Source organism: Delphinapterus leucas, chromosome 8 (genome assembly GCF_059928025.1).
Source record: "Delphinapterus leucas isolate spDelLeu-1000000601 "Yukka" chromosome 8, BTC_Dleu_Yukka2, whole genome shotgun sequence".
NCBI lineage: Eukaryota > Metazoa > Chordata > Mammalia > Artiodactyla > Monodontidae > Delphinapterus > Delphinapterus leucas.
In genome coordinates, this window is record NC_143136.1 from 80800028 (window position 1) to 80827935 (window position 27908).

At 41.6% G+C, this 27908-nt stretch overlaps 1 protein-coding gene across 1 annotated transcript; it reads right to left on the reverse strand.

The window, feature by feature from the left end:
* Positions 1–592: 592 nt before the first annotated feature.
* Positions 593–27908, reverse strand: LYPD6 (LY6/PLAUR domain containing 6). Its single transcript, XM_089916831.1, is given in 4 exon segments — positions 593–3615; positions 5483–5646; positions 19964–20062; positions 27658–27908. Coding segments are annotated over 4 exon segments (549 nt in total). The 5' UTR covers positions 27776–27908; the 3' UTR covers positions 593–3447.

Here is a 27908-nt window from a genome sequence, read left to right on the forward strand (position 1 = left end):
CCCATCCATAGCCTAATAGAAAACCTCTAACTGTGGGGAAAACATGCATTTCCCTGGAAATTTCAACATAAAAAGTGTTAAAGAATAACCAGGAATCATAAATGAGCTGGAGTTTTTCAAGGTCATTTTCAATGTCTATCGTTTTACTAAGAAAAATGCAATAAATTTGCTGCATAGATGAAAATGACATTTATGCTTGTCAAATATTTGTTTCCTGTGGCAGAAGAAACCATCAAGGGAAAGTGTTTTCTATTGTATCAGCACTAACATAATTGACCCCAAGAATAGAATAAAATTTGAAAATAAATTGCTAATGGGATAGTACTTAAATATATAGATACACACACACACACCCCATTTTATATTTCCTGATTTAACAAAGAAAATGTTCTAGGGAAAGTGCAGATCTGATCAAAAGGTCTGGTAATCTTTCCTTCTTTGATTTTCTGCAGCACTTACTGTCTGCATGAATCATTTGGCATGGGCGAATTGTCTTGTGTCTTTTCATGCATGTATTTCTTGTCTATACAATGAAAAAGTGAGCTCCTGGAAGGAAGTTCCCTTTGACACTAAACCCAGTCAATGCCTTGTACATAACCTGGATGCCTTAATCACTGACTATGTGCATTTGCAGGGAGGAGCCCAGTGAGATACACTTAAAACCTTTATTCATTGATTTACAAAATGTACAATATTTACAAAATTTAGGCATTAATCCCATAATGACATGAACGCTGTGGGGAGTCTAAAAATAAATAAATGGCACACAGGTTGATATACACATCGCGGCTCTTTGCACTTCAAGCTGTCACCAACCGTAGGATTTAATGGAAGGCTTAATGCGGTAGAAAAGTCAGATGGATGACTAGTCCTGGGCCTTCCACATGAATGGCCCTTCCTTGGCTCCTTGAGGCTGGGAATGGTGAGCAAACCACTTTCTTTGAAGAGAATGAAACACCAGCCATTCTGACAGGTGCATGGGGTACATGTAGCCACATCTGTGTGGAATTTGCAGTGACCCCCCTTGGTGGTAGATGAGTCTGCACCATTGTGGATCTGGTCCCTACACACCATCAGGGAGGCTTTGGAGTGGTGCCTTCTCATTAAGAACCAAGATTTGGACTTTATCTCTTATTTTAATCACATGCAGTACTTGGAAGGTGTCAGTGGAGAGTGACCCATGCACAAAAATGTATTTGTAGGTATATACATCAAATTGTCATTGTCTTATGGCATCTTCAGATGGAAGATCAACCTGCCTCCTCTTTGACAGCAAAAGGAATGAATGAGGAAGCCATACCCACACCCCCTAAAGAGAAAACATTGTCTGGGGACACACACAAATGGCATCCTATAGAAGCAGGACTAGACAAACTCTACATGATAAAATGGACAAATTCCCATGATGTCAGGCCTGGAAGTCTTCCTAGGGGTGGCAATTCCACCTTCCCTTCCTCGTCCATCCCACCTCATCCCATATAACCTAAACTGGAAGGAAAGGCTTCATGTTACTTCTTAGAGCCTCAGTACCTTCATCTGTAACGTGTAAATACTAGTAACGTTCCTGACAGGGTTCTTGCAGGGATTACATGACCCGACTCATGTAAAGTGCTTACTGTGGCGTCTGGCACATAAGAGGTGCTTAGTAAATGTCTTGCTTTCTCTCTCCCTCTACGTCCCCTGCCCCAGTTGTAAGCAACATATTGATAAACCTACCAAACTCTGAATTAAGGTTTTTTGATGCAATTTAGATGATTTTGTTTCAGAGTTTCTGCCATCAGTTCACATTGGGTCCCTGAGGGGGGCTCATTTTATGAGCCTGAGACATTTTCCTCTGCAGGGCAGATGGACCCCGACAACACTGGCCTCCTGATCAGCAACGACTCCACCGAAGTTCATGGAAATACACCCCCTAACCCTGCAGAGAAACTCATACCAGTGATGGTCACCACCCGAATACTTCTGGGACAATACCACTGAGAAAACCACGAGCAAAAACCTTGAGGCCAACACATTACTCTTACTCACAACATAAATTAAGTTTTTTCAACACTGGTGCAAGTATTATAGATAACTTTCAGCAAACATATATTACAAGCTCTACCACTGTTGAAAAATATGTATTCTAATTCGATCATTTTGTTCAGAATAAAGAATCTTTTACAATATATTTTAGTCTCTAGTTATGCCATACAAAAATAAATATTGTATAAATGATTTATAAGGAAGAAGAAAAAATCGGAGGTGCCAAAAATATAGGAAGGATGGTGAAAGTTTTACCATTTACTTCAAAAGCAATCATCTGAAAAAAATAAAAACATCTTACTGGGTCTCTCTACTAGTCTCGCCATCACTCCAGTGGTCCACCTACTTCTCATCCTAGGATATTACATCTTCTTTTCCTATCAATCTTGAGACAACTTAATGCAGAGCCTTCTCCCTGAAGTCACTGGGGATCTGGAAGAGGGAGAACAAAGAAGGCTCTGGGGCAGTGTAAACTGCAGATGAAAGGTTTGGCAGAGACACTTAACTGCGCCCTCACAACGAACTCGGATCAACCCCGCACATCTGCCTTTCGTTTTGAAATCCTCTCTCTGTCTCAATTAGCTATGCCTGAATAGAACCTCATGGCTGGAGGAAATAGCCCCATACTGCTGTCAGCCTCTTTGGATACCTATTGGTCCAGGTAGAATCCAGGATTTCATGGAGCACAGTTAGGTGCCAAATCAAGGCCAATCTCACCAATTATATGAAGGGATAAACAGTCACCTTATGGGTGCTAGTTCCATTAAGTTGGGAAAAATCCTTCTCCAGCCACCTCTCCTCCCATACAAAAAAAACTTTTATGATTGCCTTTTTTTTTTTTATGTCCCGTGAGTCCCGCCATTGGGAGAAGAGTATTGGGACAATTAAAATGGACAAACTGCTTCTTAGTTTTCTAGGGACTTGGTCAGACTCTCCAAGGAAATAGTCCATTCATTTGGGAATCAAAGTTTTAAAACTCTAAAGCTATAAATGAATTCATGACTGGACCACTCAAACCAGGGGTCATTGACCTTTCTGCTGAAGAACACAGATCTACACGTGTCCATATAACATATGCCTAACATCTCAGAGGGCTGCAGGACCTCCTGTGGCTCGTGCATGTATTCCAAACTAAAAGCCCCAAATCTCAGTAAATGCAGAGCTATTTTTTGGAGGGGAAACAAAGGTTTATGGTATAGAACCCAGGGACTGTTTTGGGGGCAGGCTGCTTTGATGAGGTCTTGGACTTGAAATGACTACATTGGAGCAATGCTTGTTCCCCGTGGTAAGTGGAAGTGCTTGGCCGTGAAGACATCCGTGAGTGTTATGGTTTCACATGTGTGACTACTGTCAGGCCTCATGCATGACTATGGACCCTCCAAGTCCCCATGGATCGTTACGACACATGGTGCCTTTGAGCTGCTATAATGTGAGTCCCAACCACACCCACAAGCAGGACACTATCACTGACATGCAGCCTCGGTGCCCATTTGTCTGATTTATGGGTGACGTTGTGGTAAATGTGGCATCACTTTCATTTCGGGGGAGCGGCAAGTTACAGATATTTCCTTCACAACAGGAAGTGCAGACCTGAAAGAAAGGAAGAGAAAAAGAAGGGTGATGAGAAGCTGGCAGGTCTGGGAGGGGGCCAGAGATTTTTGAAGGAATTGTCTCCCTCACAGCAAGACTCAAATGAGAGTTACCTGTTTTACAAAGGAGACACCAACCCTGCATTTAAGGGGGTGGGATGAAATTTCACCTAGTTTATCACAATAAACCCCTGTCCCCCAGACTAAATTCTAGGAATGTGCATTCTGTTTTTGACATCCTACCATGTGGTTATTACACAGTTTTGCAGTCTTCCTAGGTCTCAGCTCTTCCATCTATGAAATGGGACTTGTAATACTTACCTTTCTCAGAGACACTCTCATGGTAAACGTTCATTTGCCAAGTTTTCACAGTGAAAGTGAAGTGGCTACAACGCAGTGAATTTAAACTTAAGTATTTCCTTTCATTAGAATTGTCTGCATAATTAGCTCCATCCCAGTGGGTGAGTTAAAGTTTGGAGGGTTTTCATTTATGCAATTACTCCTGCTTTATACTGCTTTCCTCACGCATCATAAGAAAAAATAAACCCCAAAGGGTTATAGACAGAAATTATTTTAGGCCTTGGCTACACAAAGTACAGTAGCTTCAGCTTCAACTGGGAATTTATTAGAAATGCAGAATCTCAAAACTTGCACCAAATTGAGGAATTTAGAATGTGCATTTGAACAGGATCCCCAAGTGATTCATATACACAGTAATGTTCTAAAAACTCTATGATGCTTAATGTCCTATACAGTCATTATCCTGCAGAGGTCTGAGTTTGGTCACAGTTGACATGGGCTAAGACGACATTATAATGTTGAGGAGAGAAACTAGAGGTCAGAAGTGACTCTGGATTCTGTCTCTGTTACTAGCTATATCACCTGAGCACATGACATCACTTCTCTGATCTATAGCTTCCACTTTGCTACAGTAGCCACTATAACCTGAGAGCCAAGCTTAGCTTGGGGGAGGGGGGAGGTCAAGTAAAACCCTTGGGATTACCTTTCATATTTCACTTATTATGTATGACAATTATTTCTCAGTAGAACTGAAAAAAAAATAATTCTTTGTGTTTTTGACAAGTTACTTGAAAATTGGGTGTCTTCTTAAGAGAAAGAAGCCCCTACTAACAGTAAGAGTGGGAGTTGCCCCCAACCACCAGGAAGGCAGCCTGATGGGGAGAAGTGGGCAGCCTCCAAATAAAGGTCAAGGGCTGATATACAAGATCACAGGTACAGCCAGCTCGGAACGACGGGCGAGAGAGTCAGGAGCATCCCCCACTCCAACCATGAGTCAGGCTGCCTTTCTCTGAGTCTCTATATTCTCCTTCTCCATAGAAGGCAAGGCTGCCTTCTAAGTTTGTTTTACACTGAGTGCTTCTGACCAGGCACCAGAGGGAGGCATCCCACAAGGAGATGGTCCTCTTGTCACCTGCTCAAATGACTCAGGAGCCAATAGATACCCTCCCCAAATCAGCATCCCAATAGAGATATGAACCCCGCTTTACAGAAAGTTATCAAAGCTAAATTGCCTTGGCCATCTTCAGCTGACTGAACTGTTAGTATATCTGCAATGCTCTACCATGAGGGCATAACTGGCCCCCTGCTCCTGTCCCTTTTGGTAACTTTATTACTTTCTTCTGAGTGAAGAAAGGGCTTACAGTAATTCCAATACCCTCTTGGTCTTGTGTTTACATAATTTATACCAGTTATCCTGTGCCCTAGTATAAATTTTTATTCTTTTAGCGCCAACAGGAAAGGAAGCATCTTGTCATAACGGTATAAAGACAGTCAAAAGCCAGCCTACGTCAGGGAGTAAGGATTGGCTCATGAACCCCGGTGGGCGCCTGGAGAGGAGGAAGCCTGACTGTGCTGTCCTGTCACTTGCTTTGTTGCCAGACCTTGTGGCCTTCATGCTCGGAGTCTCTGCAGCCAGTGGTCAAGCAGTCTTCCAGAGGAACGCAGCGCTTGGTGACAGAGATGCTGTTTCCTGTGACTTCCATGGTGTGCTGAGTGTAGCAGTATCTAGTCTCTGTCAACAGAGAAAATATGTTTTAATTGAGATGGGAAATGTTAGCCCAACCTGCTTGAAAGAGAAACAGGTGTGTCGACACTAGGATCTAACAGCATCCGGAACATATGCTGTGTTAAGTTGATATCTGGTCCCAAAGATCTCCTTGGAGAGATCCACTTCACCGAGGTAGAAAGGAGGCCTTCTGAAGAATACTGGTCTCTCTGCCCATAAAATCTCCATAAACCAAGACCCAGTGGTATTACTCTTTGCCTTCCAACACATTTTGCCACTGTGTTGATTTTTATTTTTAGGGGAGGAGAGGTTTGGAGCGATGATTGAGGATGTGAGAGTCATAGTAAATTTCAGGAAGACGAAGGGGTGAAAACATTCAAAGAACACGAGGTTAAAAGAAAAAAAGTGAGGCACGTAACAAAGATCTTCAAATTGAGAAAAGACTATAGGGGAGACTGGTGTGTGTGTGTGTGTGTGTGTGTGTGTGTGTCCAAGTGTGTGTGTGTGCTCACACACACGACTGGGAAACAGCTATTTCCAAGTAAGACAGAATGATTAAAAATAGATTCATTGTATCTGGAGAAAATGACTTTATCCAAAAGAGAACTTCTTGCCTATGAGCATAGCTGGATCCTACAATTCATGACAGGAGATAACCAACCCAACAAGAAAGGTATTCCAGATTGAGGAGTCTCACCATCTCTCCCCAGCGTGATTTCAGTATCTTTCCAAAAAGGCAGACGAAGACCATGAAGTGAGTTTCTAGAGTCCCTCTAAGCTTAGGAGTCTGAAAACGTGAGATTTCGTCCAAAATTCTATGGAGAATTTTTTAACTTGCAATTTAAAGAAAAATGGTTTTGTCAGTGTAGTTCTTTAAGGCCTCCAGGTGGTATTCAGCTTTCTAAGTCTGGGATTTAGGAGAAAGTTCCTGCTCCACTTTTAGATCGAAAACAAAAAAAAGAATAATTCTTTTTTTTTTTTTTTTGCAGTACGCGGGCCTCTCACTATTGTGGCCTCTCCCGTTGCAGAGCACAGGCTCTGGACACGCAGGCCCAGCAGCCATGGCTCACGGGCCCAGCCACTCCATGGCATGTGGGATCTTCCCGGACCGGGGCACGAACCCGTGTCCCCTGCATCGGCAGGCGGACTCTCAACCACTGCGCCACCAGGGAAGCCCAAAAAGAATAATTCTTAAGAAATGTCATTGAGGTGTTTTTCATCCATATCTTGGACTGAACTTTTCATGCTTTATACATTTTGGATATTTCGTGGCTAATATGGAATTATGACCTTCTATGATATTATTTATTAGGCAATAAAAATTCCCCTCACCAAAGTGCTAACATCAACAGAAGAAAGCTCAGGGATTTTCGGCCCTGAGAATGAGCTAATACAGACCACACAGACACATCTTGGGAGTCATGAGAATCAGGGGTTTTAATATTCTTCCTAGACATCCCCGCCCGACAGAACCTGAGTGGCCTGAGTCTCGCTAAGGGTGAAGACTTGCCCAACATTGGTATGTGTACCTGAACTGAGTCTGTGTCAATGCCCTCCCCCAAACGCTGTCACTACACTGCCCCCCGACCAGAATTTCATCACTTGGGATCAGGTGAGGGCAGTCCCTAGCTTGCTTAAGATCCTGGGGGCTCTTTGGAGTGGGGTAAAAGTAAGGTCACTCTATAAGCTCACAAGAAAACCTGAAAGTTTTGCACCTGGCAATGATTCTCCCAAAGCTCGAAAATATTTCAAAATTGGAGTGGTTGTTTTTCTGATGAAGAGGAGATGGCATGATTTATTTATTTATTTTTTAAGACTTTAGCGGGGTTTAACAAATGGAGGCCAGTGCCCTGAGAGCTTTACCACATCTTTCAAAGAGGACTGGTTTACTTCTTTAGTATCAGACTTGGATGTTAATGGCCATGCTAGGGACGCCTTTCTTAGCCCCACTCCCACTTCAGACATTCAAGAAAGCCACTTTCTTATCTCCTGTCTCCTCTTCCCGCAGCTGGAGCAGCTGCCAGAGGTTTTATTGCTCCAAGTGTAAATCTGAGCAGATAAGATCATACATTTATGGAATAAGTAAATCATTTCATGGTTTCAGTTTTGGAAATCAGGTTTGTCCCTCAAGTATTGAATTATCTTGTTTTAAGGATAAGCCTTAAAATAACAATTGGTGAACATGATATAACCACTTTTTGTTCATACTTTTATGTCCATAACAAACTCTATTTTAATTTATGAACTGGAAGCTTATCCCATTATGTGAAAGTAGAAACAACTGATGAACCTTGTTTTTTTTGTTTTTTTTTCAAGATGATATGCAAAAGCCCAATACGTAGTAAGCCAATTCTCGCCATTCCGGGGCGAAAATGGTGATCAGTGATGAGACTGGATAAGAATTTTTTCTTACACTTCACCGAGTCCAGTCCATACAACAAAGATATATTGAGAGTACCCCGTTACTTGCAGCAGTAAAGACCTCAGATCTGAAGCATCAATCACTTGAAAATATCCATTCTTACCTCGCAAAACCCCAAGGTGAGTTGTGAAATGTTAACGTGGAAAAGGGTTCTGTGGTTCAATAAGTTTTGGAAATGCTCAAGGTTGAGCAGTTTCTTTAGTGGATAACTTACGAAAGCCTTGAATTTGTATTGTGATCTCCAAGGCGGGGTGAGAGGACGGGGCAAGCAGGCAGAATTTCCCAAGCAGAACTAGGTGGACCACATGTGGCTTATCACTGGTGGTAGGATTAATAAAAACTGAGTTTCAGCCCCAGAGCCCTGCTTGCCATGCATTTTGAATAATCCTTGAGTTAGTAATGAGGTTATATGAGAATCAAGCCTGCTGATAACTTCACACTAAAAGGATTTCAAAGACTTTTATCTAAAAGATAAAAGATGGATTTGAATTTCTACCAGTTTACTTTCAGCCTCTATATCTCATATTCCACAACTGCATGGAATTCCCAGAGGCTGTGAAACAAAAGTCTTTTACTCTGAGACTCACTGGCATTCAACTAAAATCAGAACTGGGTAAGAGAGCTTAATCAACTATTGGAGAATACAATTTTTATGAAATTCACACACACACACACAGAGTTTCTTGCAGATAGCATATAGTTGGGTCATGTGTTTTAGTACATTCTGCCAATCCATTCGTTTTACTTTTACATTTAATGTAATTATTTATATGTAGCACTTAATTCTGCCATTTTAATTTTCATTTTCTGTTTGTTCTATTTTGGGTTGTTTGTTTTTTGTCTATTTTCTTTTTCCAGCATTCCTGTGGGTTACTTGAACATTTTCTAGAATTCCATTTTGAGTTATCTATAGGGTTTTGGGGTGTATCTCTTTGTATAGGTTTTTTTTGTGTGTTTTTTCATGGTTGCTCAGGTATTAAATTATATGCATAACTCATCACAGTCTCCTGGCATCATTTTATCAGTTCGAGTGAAGTATAGCAACCTCACCTCTGTTCATGTCTTACTACCCTCTCTTGTTTGTAATATAGTTGTCTTCAGCAATCCCCTACATACATTTAGAACCACATTAGCATTACAATTTTTGTTTCAACCATCAAACATAATTTAGAAAACTCAAAAGAAAAAAGACAATCGTATTGTCAAAGACATATTTTTACTTACCATGTTTTTTCTTCCTTTCTGCTGTTCCAAGTTTCCTTCTTTCTTCACTTCCTTTCTGTGTCTGTGTGTCTTTGTGTAGATTTCTTTAGTTTTATCCTCTTTGGGGTTCACCCACCTTCTTGAATCTGCAGGATTTCATCTTTTACCAAATTTAGAAGGTTTCATCCATAATTTCTTTGAGTACTTTTTTCAGCTCTGCACTATTTCTGTTCTTCTGAGACTCCAGTGACACAGTGTTAAATCTTTTGTTATACTCCCACAGATCGCTGAGGCTTGTTTTTGTTTAAATTTTTTAATCTATTTTCTCTCTGGTGTTCAGATGTGGTAATTTCTATTGTTCTACCTTCCAGTTCACTGATTCTTTCCTCTCTCTTCCACTCTACTGTTGAACCCATCCACTCAGTGTTAACTTCAGTTGCAGTATTTACAGTTCTGAACTTTCCATCTGGTTCTTCTTTATATTTTCTATTTCCTTGCTTAGACTTTATTTCTCATTTGTTTCAAGTTTGTTTGTAATTATTCGTTGAAACATTTTTATTATGTTTGCTTTAAATCTTTGTTAGGTAATTCTAACATCCTTTTAGTTATCTCATTGTTGGTATCTATTAATTGTCATTTTTCATTCTGTTTGAGATCTTCCTGGTACAACAAGTGATTTTTTTATTGAAACCTGGACATTTTGGTATTATGTTATGACATTCTGGATCTTTTTTTTAAACATTTTTATGGGAGTATAATTGCTTTACATTGTTGTGTTAGTTTCTGCTGTTTAACAAAGTGAATCAGCTATATGTATACTTATATCCCCATATCCCCTCCCTCTTGTGACTCCCTCCTACCCTCCCTATCCCACCCCTCTAGTTGGTCACAGAGCACCAAGCTGATCTCCCTGTGCTATGAGGCTGCTTCCCACTAGCTACCTATTTTACATTTGGTAGTGTACATATGTCCATGCCACTCTCTCACTTTGTCTCAGCTGACCCTTCCCCTTCCCCGTGTCCTCAAGTCCATTCTCTATGTCTGTGTTTTCATTTCTGTCCTGCCTCTAGATTCTCCAGAACCATTTTTTTTTTTTTTAGATTCCATGTATATGTGTTAGCATACGGTGTTTGTTTTCCTCTTTCTGACTTACTTCACTCTGTATAACAGTCTCTAGGTCCATCCACCTCACTACAAATAACTTAATTTCGTTTCTTTTTATGGCTGAGTAATATTGCATTGTATATATGTGCCACATCTTCTTCATCCATTCATCTGCCGATGGACACTTAGGTTGCTTCCATGTCCTGGCTATTGTAAATAGAGCTGCAATGAACATTGTGGTACCTGACTATTTTTGAATTATGTTTTTCTCAGGGTATATGCCCAGTAGTGGGATTGCTGGGTCATATGGTAGCTCTATTTTTAGTACTTTAAGGAACCGCCAAACTGTTCTCCATAGTGGCTGTATCAATTTACATTCCCACCAACAGTGCAAGAGGGTTCCCTTTTCTCCACACCCTCTATAGCATTTATTGTTTGTAGAGCTTTTGATGATGGCCATTCTGACCCGTGTGAGGTGATACTTCATTGTAGTTTTGATTTGCATTTCTCTAATGATTAGTGATGTTGAGCATCCTTTCATGTGTTTGTTGGCAATCTGTATATCTTCTTTGGAGAAATGTCTATTTAGGTTTTCTGCCCATTTTTTGGATTGGGTTGTGTTTTTTTTGATATTGAGCTGCATGAGCTGCTTGTATATTTTGGAGATTAATCCTTTGTCAGTTGCTTTGTTTGCAAATATTTTCTCCCATTCTGAGGGTTGTCTTTTCGTCTTGTTTAGGTTTCCTTTGCTGTGCAAAAGCTTTCAAGTTTCATTAGGTCTCATTTGTTAATTTTTGTTTTTATTTCCATTTCTCTAGGAGGTGGGTCAAAAAGGATCTTGCTGTGATTTATGTCATAGAGTATTCTGCCTATGTTTTCCTCTAAGAGTTTTATAGTGTCTGAGCTTACATTTAGGTCTTTAATCCATATTGAGTTTATTTTTGTGTACGGTGTTAGGGAGTGTTCTAATTTCATTCTTTTACATGTAGCTGTCCAGTTTTCCCAGCACCACTTATTGAAGAGGCTGTCTTTTCTCCATTGTATATTCTTGCCTCCTTTATCAAAGATAGGGGACCATATTTGCATGGGTGTATCTCTGGGCTTTCTATCCTGTTCCATTTACCTATATTTCTGTTTTTGTGCCAGTACCATACTGTCTTGATTACTGTAGCTTTGTTGTATAGTCTGAAGTCAGGGAGTCTGATTCCTCCAGCTCTGTTTTTCTTTCTCAAGATTGCTTTGTCTATTCGGGGTCTTTTTTGTTTCCATACAAATTGTGAAAGTTTTTGTTCTAGTTCTGTGAAAAATGCCATTGGTAGTTTGATAGGGATTGCACTGAATCTGTAGATGGCTTTGGGTAGTATAGTCATCTGGATCTTATTTAAACCTTCTGTTTTAGCTAACGTCCTCTGATACAGTCCCAGTAGGGGAAGGGGGGCTGCTGCCTCATTACTGCTAGGTAGCAGTCAAGTCCAGGTTCCCTACTCTGTCTCCTTTCACAGCTGAGAGGGCTCTCCTAATTATTTCTGGGTGGAAGTGGGATTTCCAGCTCCTCACTAGGTCTCCTATGATACCTTGCTGGCTGAGAGTGGTAGAAGTACCTTGTTAATGATCCCCACATGGCCTCGACTGATGTGTGTGTGTGGCCTCATTACCACTGGGCACTAGTGGAGTCCTGACTCTCCACTAGGCCTCCTCTGACACAACCCCAACAGGGAGGGGGAGAACAATGTCATTATTGCTGGATGAGGGTAGAAGTCCAGGCCCCAGACATGGTCTCTACTGACACCATGGGAGAGGCCTCATTACCACCTAGGGGGGATAAAAGTCTCTCCTATTCACTTTTTTCTGACAGCATCTCAGGAGAGGTTGGTGTGTCTCATCACAGCCTGTTGAGTGTGGAAGTGTAAGTCTTTGTTAGCTTGGGGGGAGGGACCTATCATTTCTTTTTCTGTGGTATTTGGCTGGAGTAGAGTGATTATTGTCTAGAAGATTTCTGTCTTTCTGGGCTACCCGCTTCTTGGTCCTTTGGCTACGGAGAACTAACTTTCGTTGGAATTTATTTATTTGGTACTTGTGGCATTTCCAGGTTGCCAGCTTCTTCATCTCCAAGTCTGGAAAATATGGGACAAAAAGAAAACCCAGGCAACTCACCTCCTTGGGTCTTGAGGTCCTTAGCTAGTCTGCCTTTTTCTCTCCATCTTTCAGAGTCTTTTTTTTTTTTTTCATATATATAATATTCAGGATTTTAGTTGAACTTAGAAGGAAGAATATAAAAATACATCTGCTCTGTCTTTCCAAAAATCCTCAGCACTTCTGACACTTTGAGCTAGCTAGTTCTGTTTTGGGGGACTGACCTGTACAATGCAGGATATTTAGCAGGATCTGTGGCCTCTTCTCACAAGATGCCAGTAGCAGTCCCAACTGTGGCAACCAAAAATGTTTCCATATATTAGTAAATGTCCCCTGAGGGGCAAAATCACTCCCAGTTAAGATGTACTGTTCAAGATTATAATCTTCTTGAGAATAAAGTCCATTCTTGTTCATGTCTGCATTTCCCTGCCACCCCCGCTTCCCAAATACAGCACAGGACCTTGCACAATATAGCAGGTGCTTAATGTATTAAGAATAGAGATGGATGGGTGGGAAGAATACATGTACCTGACTTCTACAACTCAAGATTGAACCAAATCATAACATTTTAACTTAGTTCTATGATATCTATAACACCTCTTCCATTTCTGTAGTTTGAGTGATCTCTTCAAATTTGAAAGTGAAATAATACTATATTTCAATCAGTTGTGCAACTTTCACACAGTATAACTGCTTTGGAAAATTATTTGCCAGGATCTACTAAATCTAAACCTATGCATATTCTAGGAATCAGCAATTCCACCCTTACATGTATAGCCAACAAAAATGATAAGTACTAGAATGTTCATAGAAGAATTCTTTATACAAAAAAAAAACCCTTGGAAACTACAAAAATGCCCAATGGTAGAATAAATAAATAAGTTATGGCATATACTCACACAGCAATGAGAATGAACGGCCCAGAAGTAGATCTAACAAAATGGACGAATCTCTCATAATACTGAGTGACTAGTTTTTTCTTTTCTTTCCCAAGTAATAAATTTCTCAAGGCAGAAATTAAAAATAAATACTTATCAACCAGATTGACTCATAACTGCTCCCCTTTACCCTGCAGTCAGCATCTCTTGAAGAAACCACCAAACAGATACTTCTCTCTTTTTTAAAAACACCATCCACAGCTCTTAAGGACAGGTGACAGGCTCACTTGAGGAATCTCTCTTTTAAAGCATATCACTGAAACTCAGAAAGCAATGTTTTTATTTCCAGACAAAGGCCAAGGAGGTGGCTGGAAAAGGATGCAAAGCTAGTGAGGATAAACAGGACTTTACGGTGGATAGTAGTTAAAATCAAAGCAACAGGCAAAAGCATCAAATGGATGCTTCCTATCTGAGGCAACTGTGTTAACAGAAAATACTTAGTCAAAAACACTGAATTAGAGTAGGTCAGATGCTCTCAGGGTACAAAAAAAATCTTGCTTAGGCTGACAGAAGAACTTTTGTTTAAAAAGTTGCTGGAAAAATTCTAACTGAAGAGTGATTCTGAGAATTCCAATGCCACTTGAGAAGAACCAAGAAATGGTAGGATAAAATGAAAATAGCAACAAAAATCTTTATGAAAGCATAGGTGAGCTACCAAGGCAGATAGGATTTGAAGAACAAGATACCAGCAAAACCAGCAACACAGTAAGCTGAGCCCAACACCCTGTACCTGTTCTGCCCTCGAGGCACTTGCTGATCAGAAGTTGCACACATGAAGAGGCTGAGAAGACAGGCAGAAAGCCCTGCTGAGGGGCCGAGAAGCTAAGCAGAACCTTTGTCGGTCTAGCGGGAATTGGGAGTCGCAAACAGGAATGCAGAGTGAGCAAGGAAGCCAGGAGACAAGGGAAGTGTGGAAGAGGAGGGGAGCTGACCGGCTAGGTATAGAATTCTACGTTGGCAGTTGTATGTGTTCAGTGCTTTAAAAGCGTCGTTCCATCTACTTCTAGCTTTTATTGCTTCTGTCCATACTACGTGTTGGCAAGCTTGTGCAGCAACCAGCACTCTCAGGCACTGCTGGAGAGACTGCAAGTTGGTAGAGCAACTCTGGAAACTGTTAGGCAAAATCCAGTAAAGAGGGCTTCCCTGGTGGTGCAGTGGTTGAGAGTCCGCCTGCCGATGCAGGGGACACGGGTTCGTGCCCCGGTCCGGGAGGATCCCACATGTCGCAGAGCGGCTGGGCCCATGCGCCATGGCCGCTGAGCCTGCGCGCCCGGAGCCTGTGCTCCACAACGGGAGAGGCTGCAACAGTGAGAGGCCCGCGTATCACAAAAAAAAAAAAAAAAATCCAGTAAAGGCAAAGCATGAGTACCGCCTGTCCGGGGTGTGGGACCTGGGATAGACCTGGCAGAAATGCATATATCCGCGCACCAAAAGACATGTACAAGACTGCTGTGCATGGAAGCAATCCAAATGCCTATCAACAGAATGGATGGATTTTAGTATATTCATAAAATGATCTGCTGTACTTCTGGGAGAAAGAATGACTTTGCGACTCAAAAAAACACTGATGAGTTTGACATATAGAATGTGGGAAAGAAAGGAGGACATTCTGTGTGGTTCCATTTATAGAAATCTGCATGGCAGTCACAGTTGCATTACCTTTGGGAGGTGGGGTGTAAAGCCTGGTGGGCCCCGGTGGCCTTCTGGGGTTCTACGACTTAACATGAGTGGCAGATACACTGCATGTTCATGCTGGGGAAATTCAACAAGCTGTGCACTTATGATCTGTGGACTTTCCAGAATGTATGTTAAACTTTAATTTTAAAAGTTTTGCTTTATAAAAAAGGAGGAAGTCTAAGATTTCCATTTAGCAATATGACAAGATAGGTCGCTTGAACACTACCTCATTACACAGCAGGCAGAAGTGTTGGATAACGTATAACCAATACCTTTTGTAAACGTACAAATGAACTCTCCAGAAAGTAAGGGAAATCGCAGGGGCCAACACTGAGGAAGGTACTGAATTCTTTACCCTGGTGGGAGAGGGGAAGGTTAATAGATAAACGATAAGAAGATGCAAGGCCTTGGGTCCTCATGGGGTGTAGAGGTAGTGTAGAGACCCCTGTATAATGGCAGAAACCCTGAAGGGCTATATCCTATGTGTAACATTGCCTAAAAGAGAAAAAAATGCACCCTTAAGTAAAGTCAATGAAAACGCTGTCTGTCTCAGCCTGGGCTTGGGCTGAAAAAAGTCGACATAAAGAAGTCTTTCCTGAAAATCTGTAACCGCGGGGCTTGTCTTCAGTTGAACTGGGGATTACATGTATATTCCCTGCTTATACCACATAACAAATATAGAAAGAGCCACCAAGGGACATGCTCAGATTTTTCTTTACTTTCACAGAAAACCAGTGAACAGCATAGAAGCTGGAACTAAAATGATACGCATCCCTCTATCTCAAGATTTCTCTTGGTCTGACTTTATATCAGCAATAATTTCCAGTGAAGATTTTGCCTTTGAGGGAGGCATCTGCACTTCATAATTAAGGAGGAACATAAAATCCTTAGCGGCTTAGGTATCCTCCACAGAACAAGCCTTTTAAAAAACTGCACGTTTTTGACTTGACATTTAATTCTACAGACTCTTAATAAACACTTAGACAGTCCCTGTCTCAGGGAGCTTTTAATCACTCAGCACAGAGAAAAGTCACAGGCAAAAACCATGTGGACCTGAACACGGGACATTCAACTCTCATTTGCCTTCACCAATTCCTTCAACTGGTCCCTCACAGAATATGATTTCAAGATCCTTTACCATTCTGGTTCACAGCGGCAAGAAAATTGCATTGATTTATAATGAGCAGTTGATGAAATTAAGGTTATTGCAAAGGAAGGGGCCGAAGACTAAATGGAAGTTGAGGAGGTGAACAACGGCAGTCCATCATTGGGGGGCATCTTAAATTCTCACTTCCGGGAGGGAGTACGGTCCCATGAATCTGTAGGCGCCAAAGTCAATAACAATGTAATGGAGGAGGAAGTACTTACATAACACACATTTCGAAAGTCAGAGTGACAGGGAACTTGAAATTCAATTAATCTCCTAAGCAATCTGGGATGCAAGCTTATTCCACAGAGATAAAATTCAATATTTACACGAAATGGTTTTTTTCACTTTCAACCAGTTGTTTTCACATCGTGTGATAACTAAAACCTCGTTAAATAGATCACAAAATAAACCAACAGAAAACGAGGAACGTCCCAGAAAGTCAGGACATCTTTCCACAGCAGTTACTGAGCTGCCCTTACCAAGCCTGTTGATAGTCCTACGGCTGCTTCAAACAAACTAATAATAAACAGAAAAAAAAAATGTAGGCTTACTCAGTAGTTTTCAGTAGACACATTTTATAGTTTAATCTAATAATAATAGCATTATTTTCATTGCTAAAAAAAATCTGGAGAGAACCCAGAGAAAATGTTGATGGTTCGTGGCAAACGTGGCTGGACAAGAAGGAATTATCTCTTCTCAGTCTACAGCGCTAGTCCTCTCTCCTTACCTGATGTTCAAGGCCCCACAAAAATAGCCTGGCTCCCCTGTCCTGCTCCTATTATTCCCCAGCATATTCTGCTACACCCAGTTCAGGTCTCCCCCCGTCCACTGAGCCCACATGGGTACACTCCATGCCTCTGCTCTGAGTGACTTCCTGGAAGATATGCTCCCTTCACTCTGCCACCCGCCTTGCCCACCTGTCGGGCTGCTGCCATCTCCCCAGCCCGGGATGCTGTCACTGGCCGCCTCACCCCCATCAACTGCAATTCTTCCCTTAAACTCCCAAGCATTTAATGCCATGTTTCCTCTGGCACATGCCTTTGTCCTGCTATTTTTGACATGTGATATGTTCAGATCTTATCTCCCAGCTAAACTGCCAGGTCCTTGAAAGAAGAGACTTGATTCCTATCTTTCGCTGCATAATCCCCCAGAGGGTTTGGCACGGTGGCTCTATGGCAAGCATCTCAAGGCATCACTTTCCATGTATTCCTATAAATGTCAGGACAAAAAGATAAAAAAGGGAAGAAGGAGAAATTGTGTAAAGACCTGAGATACTTCCAGGTGTCTGTACTTCAGAAGGATAGATTTTGACCTCGAAAGAACACATCAAGGTGGAACTTCTTCATTTCCAGAGAAGAATTCAAGCAGAGTGTCACGGTCTCTGTTTTCCCCTTGTGACAGAGGTAGACTTGTACACCTTCAGACTTGAAACTGGGCCTCTGTGAAATACAGCCCAAGGCCCAAGAAAGCACCAGTTCACAAAACCTCCTTTTCCTTTGTATCATCTCTGCCAGGGCAATACGGAGAGAAGCGCTGTCACGTTTCCTGTACAGTAGCTCTAACCAGTGGCAACAGCTTCAAAAGCTCATCTGCCCGCTTTGTCCTAGCAGGAACCAGCCCAAAGGTTATTGGCTACACAAGCAGATTATCCTGCTTTTGTCCAGAGTCCCTGTTTACAGTGGTTCTCAAATTTTGCTGCATATTCGAACCACCCGGGGGGAGCTTTCAAAAATTCAAATGCCCGGCTGCACCCATACCATTTAAATATGAATCTCTGGGAATGGGCCCAGGCATCGGTGTTTTCACCTGTGATTTCAATGTGCCACCAAGTCTGAGAAGCAGTGGTTTAATCAGGTCCGTCAGCAACCCGCCCAAACGTTCACCCTGTAGTGGTGATGTTAGAGAACGCCGCTGGTTCCGGAGTGAGTGCGTGACTGCAGAAAGCAACGCGGATGGAACTTCTCTTTTTTCTTTTTTTCTTTTTTTGCGGTACGCGGGCCTCTTACTGTTGTGGCCTCTCCCGTTGCGGAGCACAGGCTCCGGACGCGCAGGCTCAGTGGCCATGGCTCATGGGCCCAGCCGTTCCGTGGCATGTGGGATCTTCCCGGACCAGGGCACAAACTCATGTCCCCTGCATTGGCAGGCGGACTCTCAACCACTGCGCCACCAGGGAAGCCTGGAACTTCTCTTTGATTACCTGGATGGCTGGACACCTAGCTTATGAATAAGCCGATCATCAGTGTCTCCACATTCTTCTCTTTCCTGTGGTCTTTTGGGACCCTACCAACATTCTCTACTCCTCAAAGTAAATAAGAAGAACCTAGAAATGACAACAGTGCATTTTGCTTTCTATGAGTGGGGAGAGGAGCTCCCAGTGGTTTCTGTCCCTGACTGTTCATTAGAATCACCTGGGCTGTTTAAACACACTGGTGCAGGGCCCTAACCTCAGAGACGTAGGTTCAGTTGGTCTAGAGCTGTGGTTCTTAATGCCTGGTCTCCGGACCAGCAGTATCTGCATCACTGTGGAATGCTTTAGAAATGCAAATTCTCAGGCCCCATCTCAGACCTATAGGAAGGAGGGGGAAGGCAGAACTAGGGGCAGAGATCTGTATTTAAATAAGCCCTCCAGGGAATGATGGTCATGCCGAAGTTTGAGAACCACTGGTCTAGGCAGGACGCAGGTCCAGGTGGTTTTGAAAAGACCCACAGGTATTTCTCCTGGGCAGTCTGGGTGGAGACTCATGGGTTAAATAAATAGCACCGGATTAGGTAGCTGACACCTGTCCTTCATTGCGGTTTCCATGCTCTCCTGATGTTCAGTCCTCCAGCGGAAACAGAGTGCCTTCTGCTGGGGTGAGTAGAAGAGCTCTTGTGTTACATTGAAAAATAACAGATTGGTATTGCTGTGTTCAGTCATTTTAACAACTGAATTAGATCAGCAGCGAAGCCCATCTAACTACACGCTCAAACATTTGTCAATAAAATATCCCATCCTATCACCTCCCCATCAAATGAATCGACTTTCCTTCAAACACAAAACAGCCAATTAACAGTGACTCCATATCTAAATATAACCATCTATTTTATTCAATAGGATAAAAGAGATCTGAACATGAATATGAAGCATCTACTTCATTTTGAAATGGGCCTTTGGGTCAAAATTTCATGCTTTGATTGGGCATTCATCTTATCCCTCAAAGAGAACTTAATAGTTTAAAAAGCTCAGGGTTTTTATTTGTGCGATGATGACATTGAGAATTCTAGCTTTCATGCAGTCTCGGGATAGAAGCCTCTGGCAAGATATGTAATAAATGGGATCTTTATATGAACAGCAACTCATATTTTTACTTAAAGGAAGTTACTAGGCAATGACTAATGCTTCGAAGAGTGGATTACAGGCTGGCTGTTCTCTTCTTATCTGGCATTTGTTGGGCCTGGGGGTGAGAAGTATCACTCACCTCTTTTGGAGCTCCAACGATGCTTCATAAGAAAGGGGGCAAGTCTATGGACCAGTTTATGTCTCTGACAATGTTTGATGATAAGGTACTGATGTGGCATAAAAGATCTACTAAGAGCCTTAGACAAGAGAAGTGGTTGAGATTGCAAGCATGCCTCTCTCTATACATGCATCATAGTCAACAGGCCATTCACTCGTAGACAGCTCTGGGCAGCCCAGTGTGTCTACTGAGAGTTTACCTCGAGGGCAGTAGATGTCTGGAGCCCATCGGTTGCACTCATAATTGTCTGCTGCCTTTTCACAGGTGAAACACTTAAATCCACCAGGATATGGTGTGGCTACAAAAAAAAAATCAAGAGAGAAGATTAAATTTTTAGACTGAGCACAGAATCCTGCATGGTGAAGTGAGACACTTTTATTTTTTAAAAAGGATTCTCAAAATAGCCTGGCAATTTCTTAAAGAACTGAACATGCAACTGTCATATGACTCTGCAGCTGCACTCTTGGGCATTTATCCCTGAGAAATGAAAACCTACATTCACACAAAAATCTGTACACAAATGTTTATAGCAACTGTATCTGTAACATCCCCAAACTGGAAACAACCCAGATGTCCTTCAATGGGTGAAGGTTAAACAAACCATGGTACATCCATACCACGGAACACTAGTCAGCAATAAAAATGAATTATTAATACATTTAACAACCTGGATGAATTTCCAGGAAGTTGTCCTGAGTGAAAGAAGTCAATCCCAAAAGGTTATATACTGTATGATTCCATTTGTGTGACATCTTTTAAATGAGAAAATTTTTTAAATGGAGGAAGTATTAGGGGTTGCCAGGGGTTGCAGTTGCCAGGTAGTGGGGGGAGAGTCAGAGGGACATGGGTGTGAGGCCAACAGGAGGAATCCTTGTGCTATTGAAACCGTTTAGTGTCTAGATTTGGTGATGGATACACAAACCTACATGTGATAAAATTATGTAGAACTAAATACATACACACACACACAGAATCACACACAAATGAACACAAGTAAAACGGGGGGATAAAATTATGTAGAACTAAATACACACACATACACACACACACAGAATCACACACAAATGAACACAAGTAAAACGGGGGAAGTCTGAATAAGACCTGTAGACTAATGTATCAGCGTCAATAACCTGGTTGTGATATTATTCCACAGTTTTAAGAAATGTTACCATTGGGGGAAACTGGGTAAAGTACATATGGAATCTCTGTATATTACTTCTTACAACTGCGGATGAATCTACAATAATCTCAATAAAAATGTCAATTAAAAAAAGGCACTCTGGATTTCCTATGATTTACTTTTATGTGTCAACTTCTGTAGACATATCATCGTGTAAATAAATATAAATATTAGGATCAACCATTAAAAATTTCTTGATGCTTGATCATTTCTTACCTATAAAATTTCTTTGGTTCAATCGTATAATTTTATCTGGTTGGACCTGATATGGTTAAGAGTCTCAGGGGATAGCAAATACCAGCTAAGAGTCTTCATTGCTAAGATACATGCTGCCTGTGCAGAGGTGAACCTCCTAAGGGGCCCCGGGGGCCCACGGCCAATGTCTCGGGGCAGAGTGCTGAGGGCACATGGGGATGTTCCAGGAAGCTGCTCCTATCTTTCCCCTCCATTCCCCACTCCTGAGCTGCCTCTTCCTGCCTTCTGAAGGGATTGTCCTCCAGGTACTTGTATTCTTTGCCTTGCATTTGTGTTCAGGCAGGATGCATCCATGGGAGTCAGGTTCTGGAGAGTGCCCAGCATACCAGGGTCTCCTTGGTAATTAAGGACCAGGATCCAAAAGGAACGTCTGGCCAGGCCATCTCTGTCCTTTTCCCTGATGTACTTTCACTTGGTGCTTAGTTTTAATCATTTGCTTACTTTGTTGCTTAGAGTTTCACCTTTCACAGACAGAACTTGTGTGTGTGTGTGTGTGTGTGTGTTAATCTGTAAAACTACCTGGCCTCTTTGAAAGCTGCAAACATGCAAACACTTCATCTGCAGGAGCCGACTGTTCTCCCTCGCAGATGGCTGAGCCTGCATGTCCCACTGGCGGAAATAATCATCTCAGGGTAAATTACTTTGCCCACATGGAACCAATTAAGTATGTTATCAAAAATAAATGAAGGAGGAGGCAGCAGCTTAAGGCCAGAATTATGGGCCAGATATAACTTTGATTTTCATCTTGCTTAGAATAGCTGCCCATCCTCGCATTTGCTTGTAATGTTTCACAGAGCTGACTCTGACAATACCCAATAACCTAACATGATCAAAAGTCATAAACTGTCTAAAAAAGACAGGTAACTGAAACTTTTAATGAGCCCATTTGAGAGTTCTATGTTCCTCCTAGTGGCTGGTGACTCAAGTTCATAAACAGAATGATGCTGAGAGCAAGGATCCTCTTAAAAATGAGGGATGGAAAGCAGCCTAGGCATAGCCATCCAACGACTGCATTCCCAATGAGGAAAACTTGCTCTGGTTAAACATGCTCTATCATGTAATTATAATAAACAGAAATCAACTATTTTGTAAAACTACACATAGAAAATTTTTATGTCTTCACTGCCTAGATAGGTGGGTTATACTCGAGTTAAAGATTCTAGTTTAGGTAAGTACATGCCTGAAGAATTTAAAATAAATAGGTTCTCGGACTTCTCTGGTGGTTCAGTGGTTAAGACGCCACGCTTCCAATGCAGGGGGCACAGGTATGATCCCTGGTTGGGGAACTAAAATCCCGTATGCTGCACCCAACCAAAATAAATAAATAAATAAATAAATAAATAGGTCCTCATGTTCCAAAGGCATTAATACTCTTATGGACATTTTAATTAGATTATTTTTCTAAATACCATTATTAAAAACCATACAAAATATTTTAGGAAATTATCCTGATTTGATACATTAAAAATAGTTTCACTATCCACTTTAAATTATTTAATATATAAATAAGTGTAAAAGACAGAACTTTAAAATAGTTTGTAAGATTTGAAGTAGAATTATTAAAGCAGGAATTTTGAAGAAAAGATGTATATAATTTGTCAAAGAACAGCATTTCTCAAAAAATGATCGTATTCATTAAGGTTTATGACGGCAAGCCAACCATAATACTTCAGCTTGTGTGATTAATTCACTAGAGTATCCAATTTTATCTGTCTGTCACTGCAGCCAGTAAAACTTTTAGCTGGAATGTTGGATCAGCTATTCCTGGAAACTTTCCCATCAAAGAGATAAATTAAGAACTTTGAATGAAGATTGACGATCCAGCTGTTCCAAGAATAAACTTATTGAAAGCCTAGCACTAATAAGTTGTAGTGTTCCCAAATTTGGATTAATAGACTCTTCAAAATTATCTTTTGCAAGACTAGTGACATATTAAATTAAATACTGCCATTTCTTATACAAGTAGGCCTGGACTCTGAAATTAACTCAAAGTGTGTCAAAATTAAAACAGGAATATGAGCTAAAACACTATGGTAGCAAAATGAAGCTCTGTTAAAAATCATTTATCTCTGAATGTGTTTATCAGCATGTATCATTGCCAATTAACCAAATGATCTCCTTTCCAGTGAGTTTTAAGTCCACAACTTCATATCTGTTGCATTCTCAACAATGACAGTCTAATATCTGCTCATAGGAACTTGTATTTACACCTTGGCAGGTAGTACTGATCAGTGAATAATCAAACCCTTTTCAGTGACAAATCTCTGAAAACAGACTCAGCTTTCAGTCGATAATTACAGCACAATACCAAGAAATGGTCAAATTCCCCCCTCTGGAAATATTTAGCTAATAAACAAGGTCTTCAGATGAACAACTATCTCTAGTAACTTGCTAACTGATACTGAATCTGATAAAGAAGTTTTTTTTCAAAAGGACGGAAAGAGGTTTCTAAGAGATGTGCAGTTTTCTTCTTTGTTACTTCAAAGCATTACAGAGCAAGTAGGGTTTCAAATCGTTGTGGCCCCAGCTGCGAATGAATCTAATTTGGCTCCTGATCACAGAGTTAATAAGCTTAGTATTTCAGGGCATAAGTATTTCAGGGCATAAGTCCTTGGTCCCTCAAGAGAAGGTTATTGTAAAGAAAAAAAGAAAAGCCAAAGTGCCCAGTTACTTCCTGTAATATAATCTGTCCATTAACTCTCCTGGTCAGCCATGGTTCAACCGACCATAATTCATTTGTAAGGCATCGGAAAAGATTTCGTCTTTGTTTCCATCCCTTGGAACTTTTGCCAGGACAAAGGCCTTCAGTTACCAAAACCGTGGTGAGAAGAGAATCTTGTTTTGAACTGTATGCTGATGTGTAATGCATCCAAACTTTCTTCTTTTTCATTCTTACCAAATTAATTTCCATTGTTTTTGGAAACTGGATGCAAGTACAAAATTTCTAGAAATCTAATAAATTGATCTTCTCAGTCCGCTAGGCAACAACATATTGTCAGTATAATTTTAATACCATGAACATATTTCTGATAGAAGTGCATTTCCTGGTACCTTTCTAGAAAGTCCCCTCACTCCCTAAGACTTAACGTAGTGTAGAATTATGGGAAAACTTCGCTGGCTCACTTTCTGGGCATAAACAAGCCCCCTGTAGAGAGATAGCTCTTTGGTCCACATAATTAAGGAAAGACTCAGAATATGCAACCAGAGGAAAACTGAACTTCCCAGGAAAGATTTCTATTACAAGGAATGAAAAGGAGGCCAAGAACATGTTGAAGTCACTTAGGATGTTAAATTCTGCTATCTTGTACGAGGTCTAACAGCCAAATAAGTAGCTTCATGTCTCTTAATACAAACTCCTGCTTCAAAGGTTTTTATTAGGCTTTGGTATTTTAATCATGGGCTAGGAAGAAATTCATCATTTTTCACATGAAAAAGAAAAAAAACCCCGTACACATGATAGAAAAGAATGTTACTGAGGACAGTGCCTCAAGTTTGAAAGCCATAAAGTTTATTTCTTTTAAAGGCTTAGAAACTTCAAAGGTTAGGGAACCAGAGAGCAAAGGAGATTAGTCATGGGAGGCTGAACTTTCCCAACCCGGGTTCCAATCTCATCCCACTTGCTATCTCTGAGGGCCGTTCGGGGCCCAGGAGAAATGAGTTTATGTTTGTCTGGTGTGGAAAACTTCTGTATCTTCACACATCTCCAGCATCACTGCATTTCTCCTTGGGCAGGTTCTGAGCAGTATCTAATATTAATGGAATCTGGCTCACTCGCCGACCCCAGGAAAGCTGTTTGTGTCTCCGTCTACAAAGTGAGGCAATTATATTAATAATTCAAAATCAAAATAATCCCATGTTTCCTTCATATATTTTTTGTGGTCTATGTTCTACAGAAACCTGCTTATTTGTGGAGAGATCGCTTCTTCTAAACATAGTCTACTGGGTGCTGCTTAAGGGCAGACAACCATGACCGTTTAAAAAATCAAAGTGTAAAAACAAGCAAACAGCAACAAAAACTTCTGAAATAGTGCAGAGAAATGTGAAGTTAACTCTGCTTTAAAGTGGTCAGAATAAACAAAGTTATGGCCAAGTAGGAACCATGGACAGGAACTTGAATTCTGCAAGAACTTATATTCCTTGTGACCAGTTATGGAGACTCTGAAAGAGAACTCAGCCCAGACTTGCTGGTGAATCATCTACATACAACATAGTTTAGGAACAGCTGCTTCTACCCTTCTCTATATTCCAAAATCACATCAGAATACTCCATCAATTCTTTGTTTACAGTGAGCTCTCTTTAACCAGGCCATGGCTCTATATTTAATCAACATAGGTCACATGAATGGAACTTTTCCATCAATTTCTAAAGAGCACAGGTGATTGCCCCTCCAGCCTGGCAGAGCTCATCCTTCAAAGATCCCATTCTGAAATGGACTTTCCAAATAGAGGTCCACTCAACGCCCGCCAGCACTGACCCACCATACCCCTGAGGCACAAGCAGGGTGTGTTTGTTTTGTTCTTGGTCACTTAAATCCACCCCCCTTAATTTTCCTTTCCACCCTGCGTGTACAATCACAGCCTCAGAGAAGGCCAGGCGTGGGTCTGTTTTGAGGCCCAGCGACTTCTGAGTCTGTCACTGAAGCGGACAAAGAATTCCGCAGAAGCTGAAAGTCCTGGCAATCAAACCCGAGAGACTGAAACCTAGGTTTTTGTCCACCAACTGTAATAAAAAAGCATGGTTGTTTGGAGAAAAGAACAAAATGCAATCTTAGAAAACAGAGAAACTATCAAAGCACCTTCTTTTCATGAATGTTACTAAAATAAACTGCCCTGCAAAAACAAGCAGCTAGATAAGCTTTCCATACAACTAACCAGTAGGCACCAGCCTATACTGGTGAGAGCGTACAACAGCAATAAGTCTAAAGAAACTATTGGCTGCTGGTTAAAAGTATATCTGGGAGGGTGGGAGGGAGGGAGACCAAGAGGGAAGAGATATGGGAACATATGTATACGTATAACTGATTCACTTTGTTATAAAGCAGAAACTAACGCACCATTGTAAAGCAATTATACCCCAATAAAGATGTTAAAATAAAAAAAGTGTATCTGGATTTAAAAAATTAGTGATGTACCTTCAGCATCCTCAGTTTACTGTCTGAGCCAATTAGCACAACATCATAAGCAACAGGCATCTGATCGCCTGTTATGTATGTGCTAGCATTTTCCAGATATTATTTCTAGTCCACAAAACAATGCTATAGGGTATGTATCATCTTAACCAAGTTAGAAATATAGAAATCAACACTTTAAAGATTCCCCTAACATTTATTGAGCATTTCCTATGGCTCACAGTGCTAAGTGCTTTGTATGCGTTCTTTTATTTAATCTTCACAAAGTTAGGGAACTTATTTCAAGTCAGAAGGCTATGAAGCAGCTGAGGGAGGTCCTAACCCGAGGTCAGGTGGACTCCAAGCCCCTGTGCACTCCTTGGACCACCTCTCATTCAACCAGAACACGGAGACGTTACATATTCTAACCATGTGGCATTGAAGGAGTCCAGGTGACTGCCTCCACCTTGTAGATTGCAAGATCCTCAAAAGCAAGGACTATGGTTGATTTGCCTTTACATTTTTCACGCCGATCACAATGCTTGACACACAGTAGAGGCTCAAAAATGTTTGGCGAACAGAACATTTCAAAAGAGTAATGCACCTCGGGGTGAATGCTAAAGGTCAGCCCTCGCACTACATACCCAGCTCAGGGGCATTCCAGCAGAGAGTCAAGCAAAAGTAAAAGAGATGAGATAAATACAGAGATGGTGACCAGTAAAGAAGGAAAGCTGCTGTGTTTCCCGAAGCGTGATCCTTAGAATATCGGCAACAGCGGAAGCACCTGAATTTCTTGCTGAAAGCAAAAATCCATGGGGACCACCCAGATAGATGCAGTCAGACACTCCAGAGAAGGAACCTGGGACACACATCATTATACACTCCCAAGATAATTCTTAAACACAGGAAACTGAAAGGGATAGGGAACAGGAAGTGGCGGGAGGCTATTATGCTGAAACTGAGAATTAGATGCACAGACAGGAAGGCCAGCTATTATCTTGCTTATAAAGGCCTGATCTTTTACAAACACCTTCCTCCTGGGACTTGGTGGTTGACTTTGATAACTGACCGAGGGCTGGCAGAGTCAGAGGAAAGGGTGTTCAGAATCAGAGCGACCGAGGGTACAGGGAACAGAGAAAACAAGCCTAATAATTTACCTTCAAATACAAACACTCTGTAAAAAGGGGAGGGTAAAACACAACGCATGTTTCTGTCGCATGCGCGCCCCCCCGCAATTAAATCACCAGGTTTCGCCTGAGCGGAAGGCTGCCTCCTGCCGGCCATTTTTCAACTTTCAAATCTTACTGGGAGTCAAGTGACATTTCTGCAGTGAAGAGAACGGAGTCTTACTTGAAGGGTGGAGGTAGATTATGTCTTTGACGGTGAAGTCTCGGGACTGAGCAGCTTTCAGACAATCAGCCAGCAGACTCAGAAGCAGGAGCCAGGCCAGGGCAGGGCCAGCTTCCATGGCAGACCAAGGCGTCACTCATCCAGGGGGCCCGGGAGCGGGGACTCGGGACGGCGGAAGAGGACTTGCACCTGAAATACGAAGCCAGAGTCATGTCAGTGTCCAACTCGGGAAAGCCACGGAGACTCGGCCC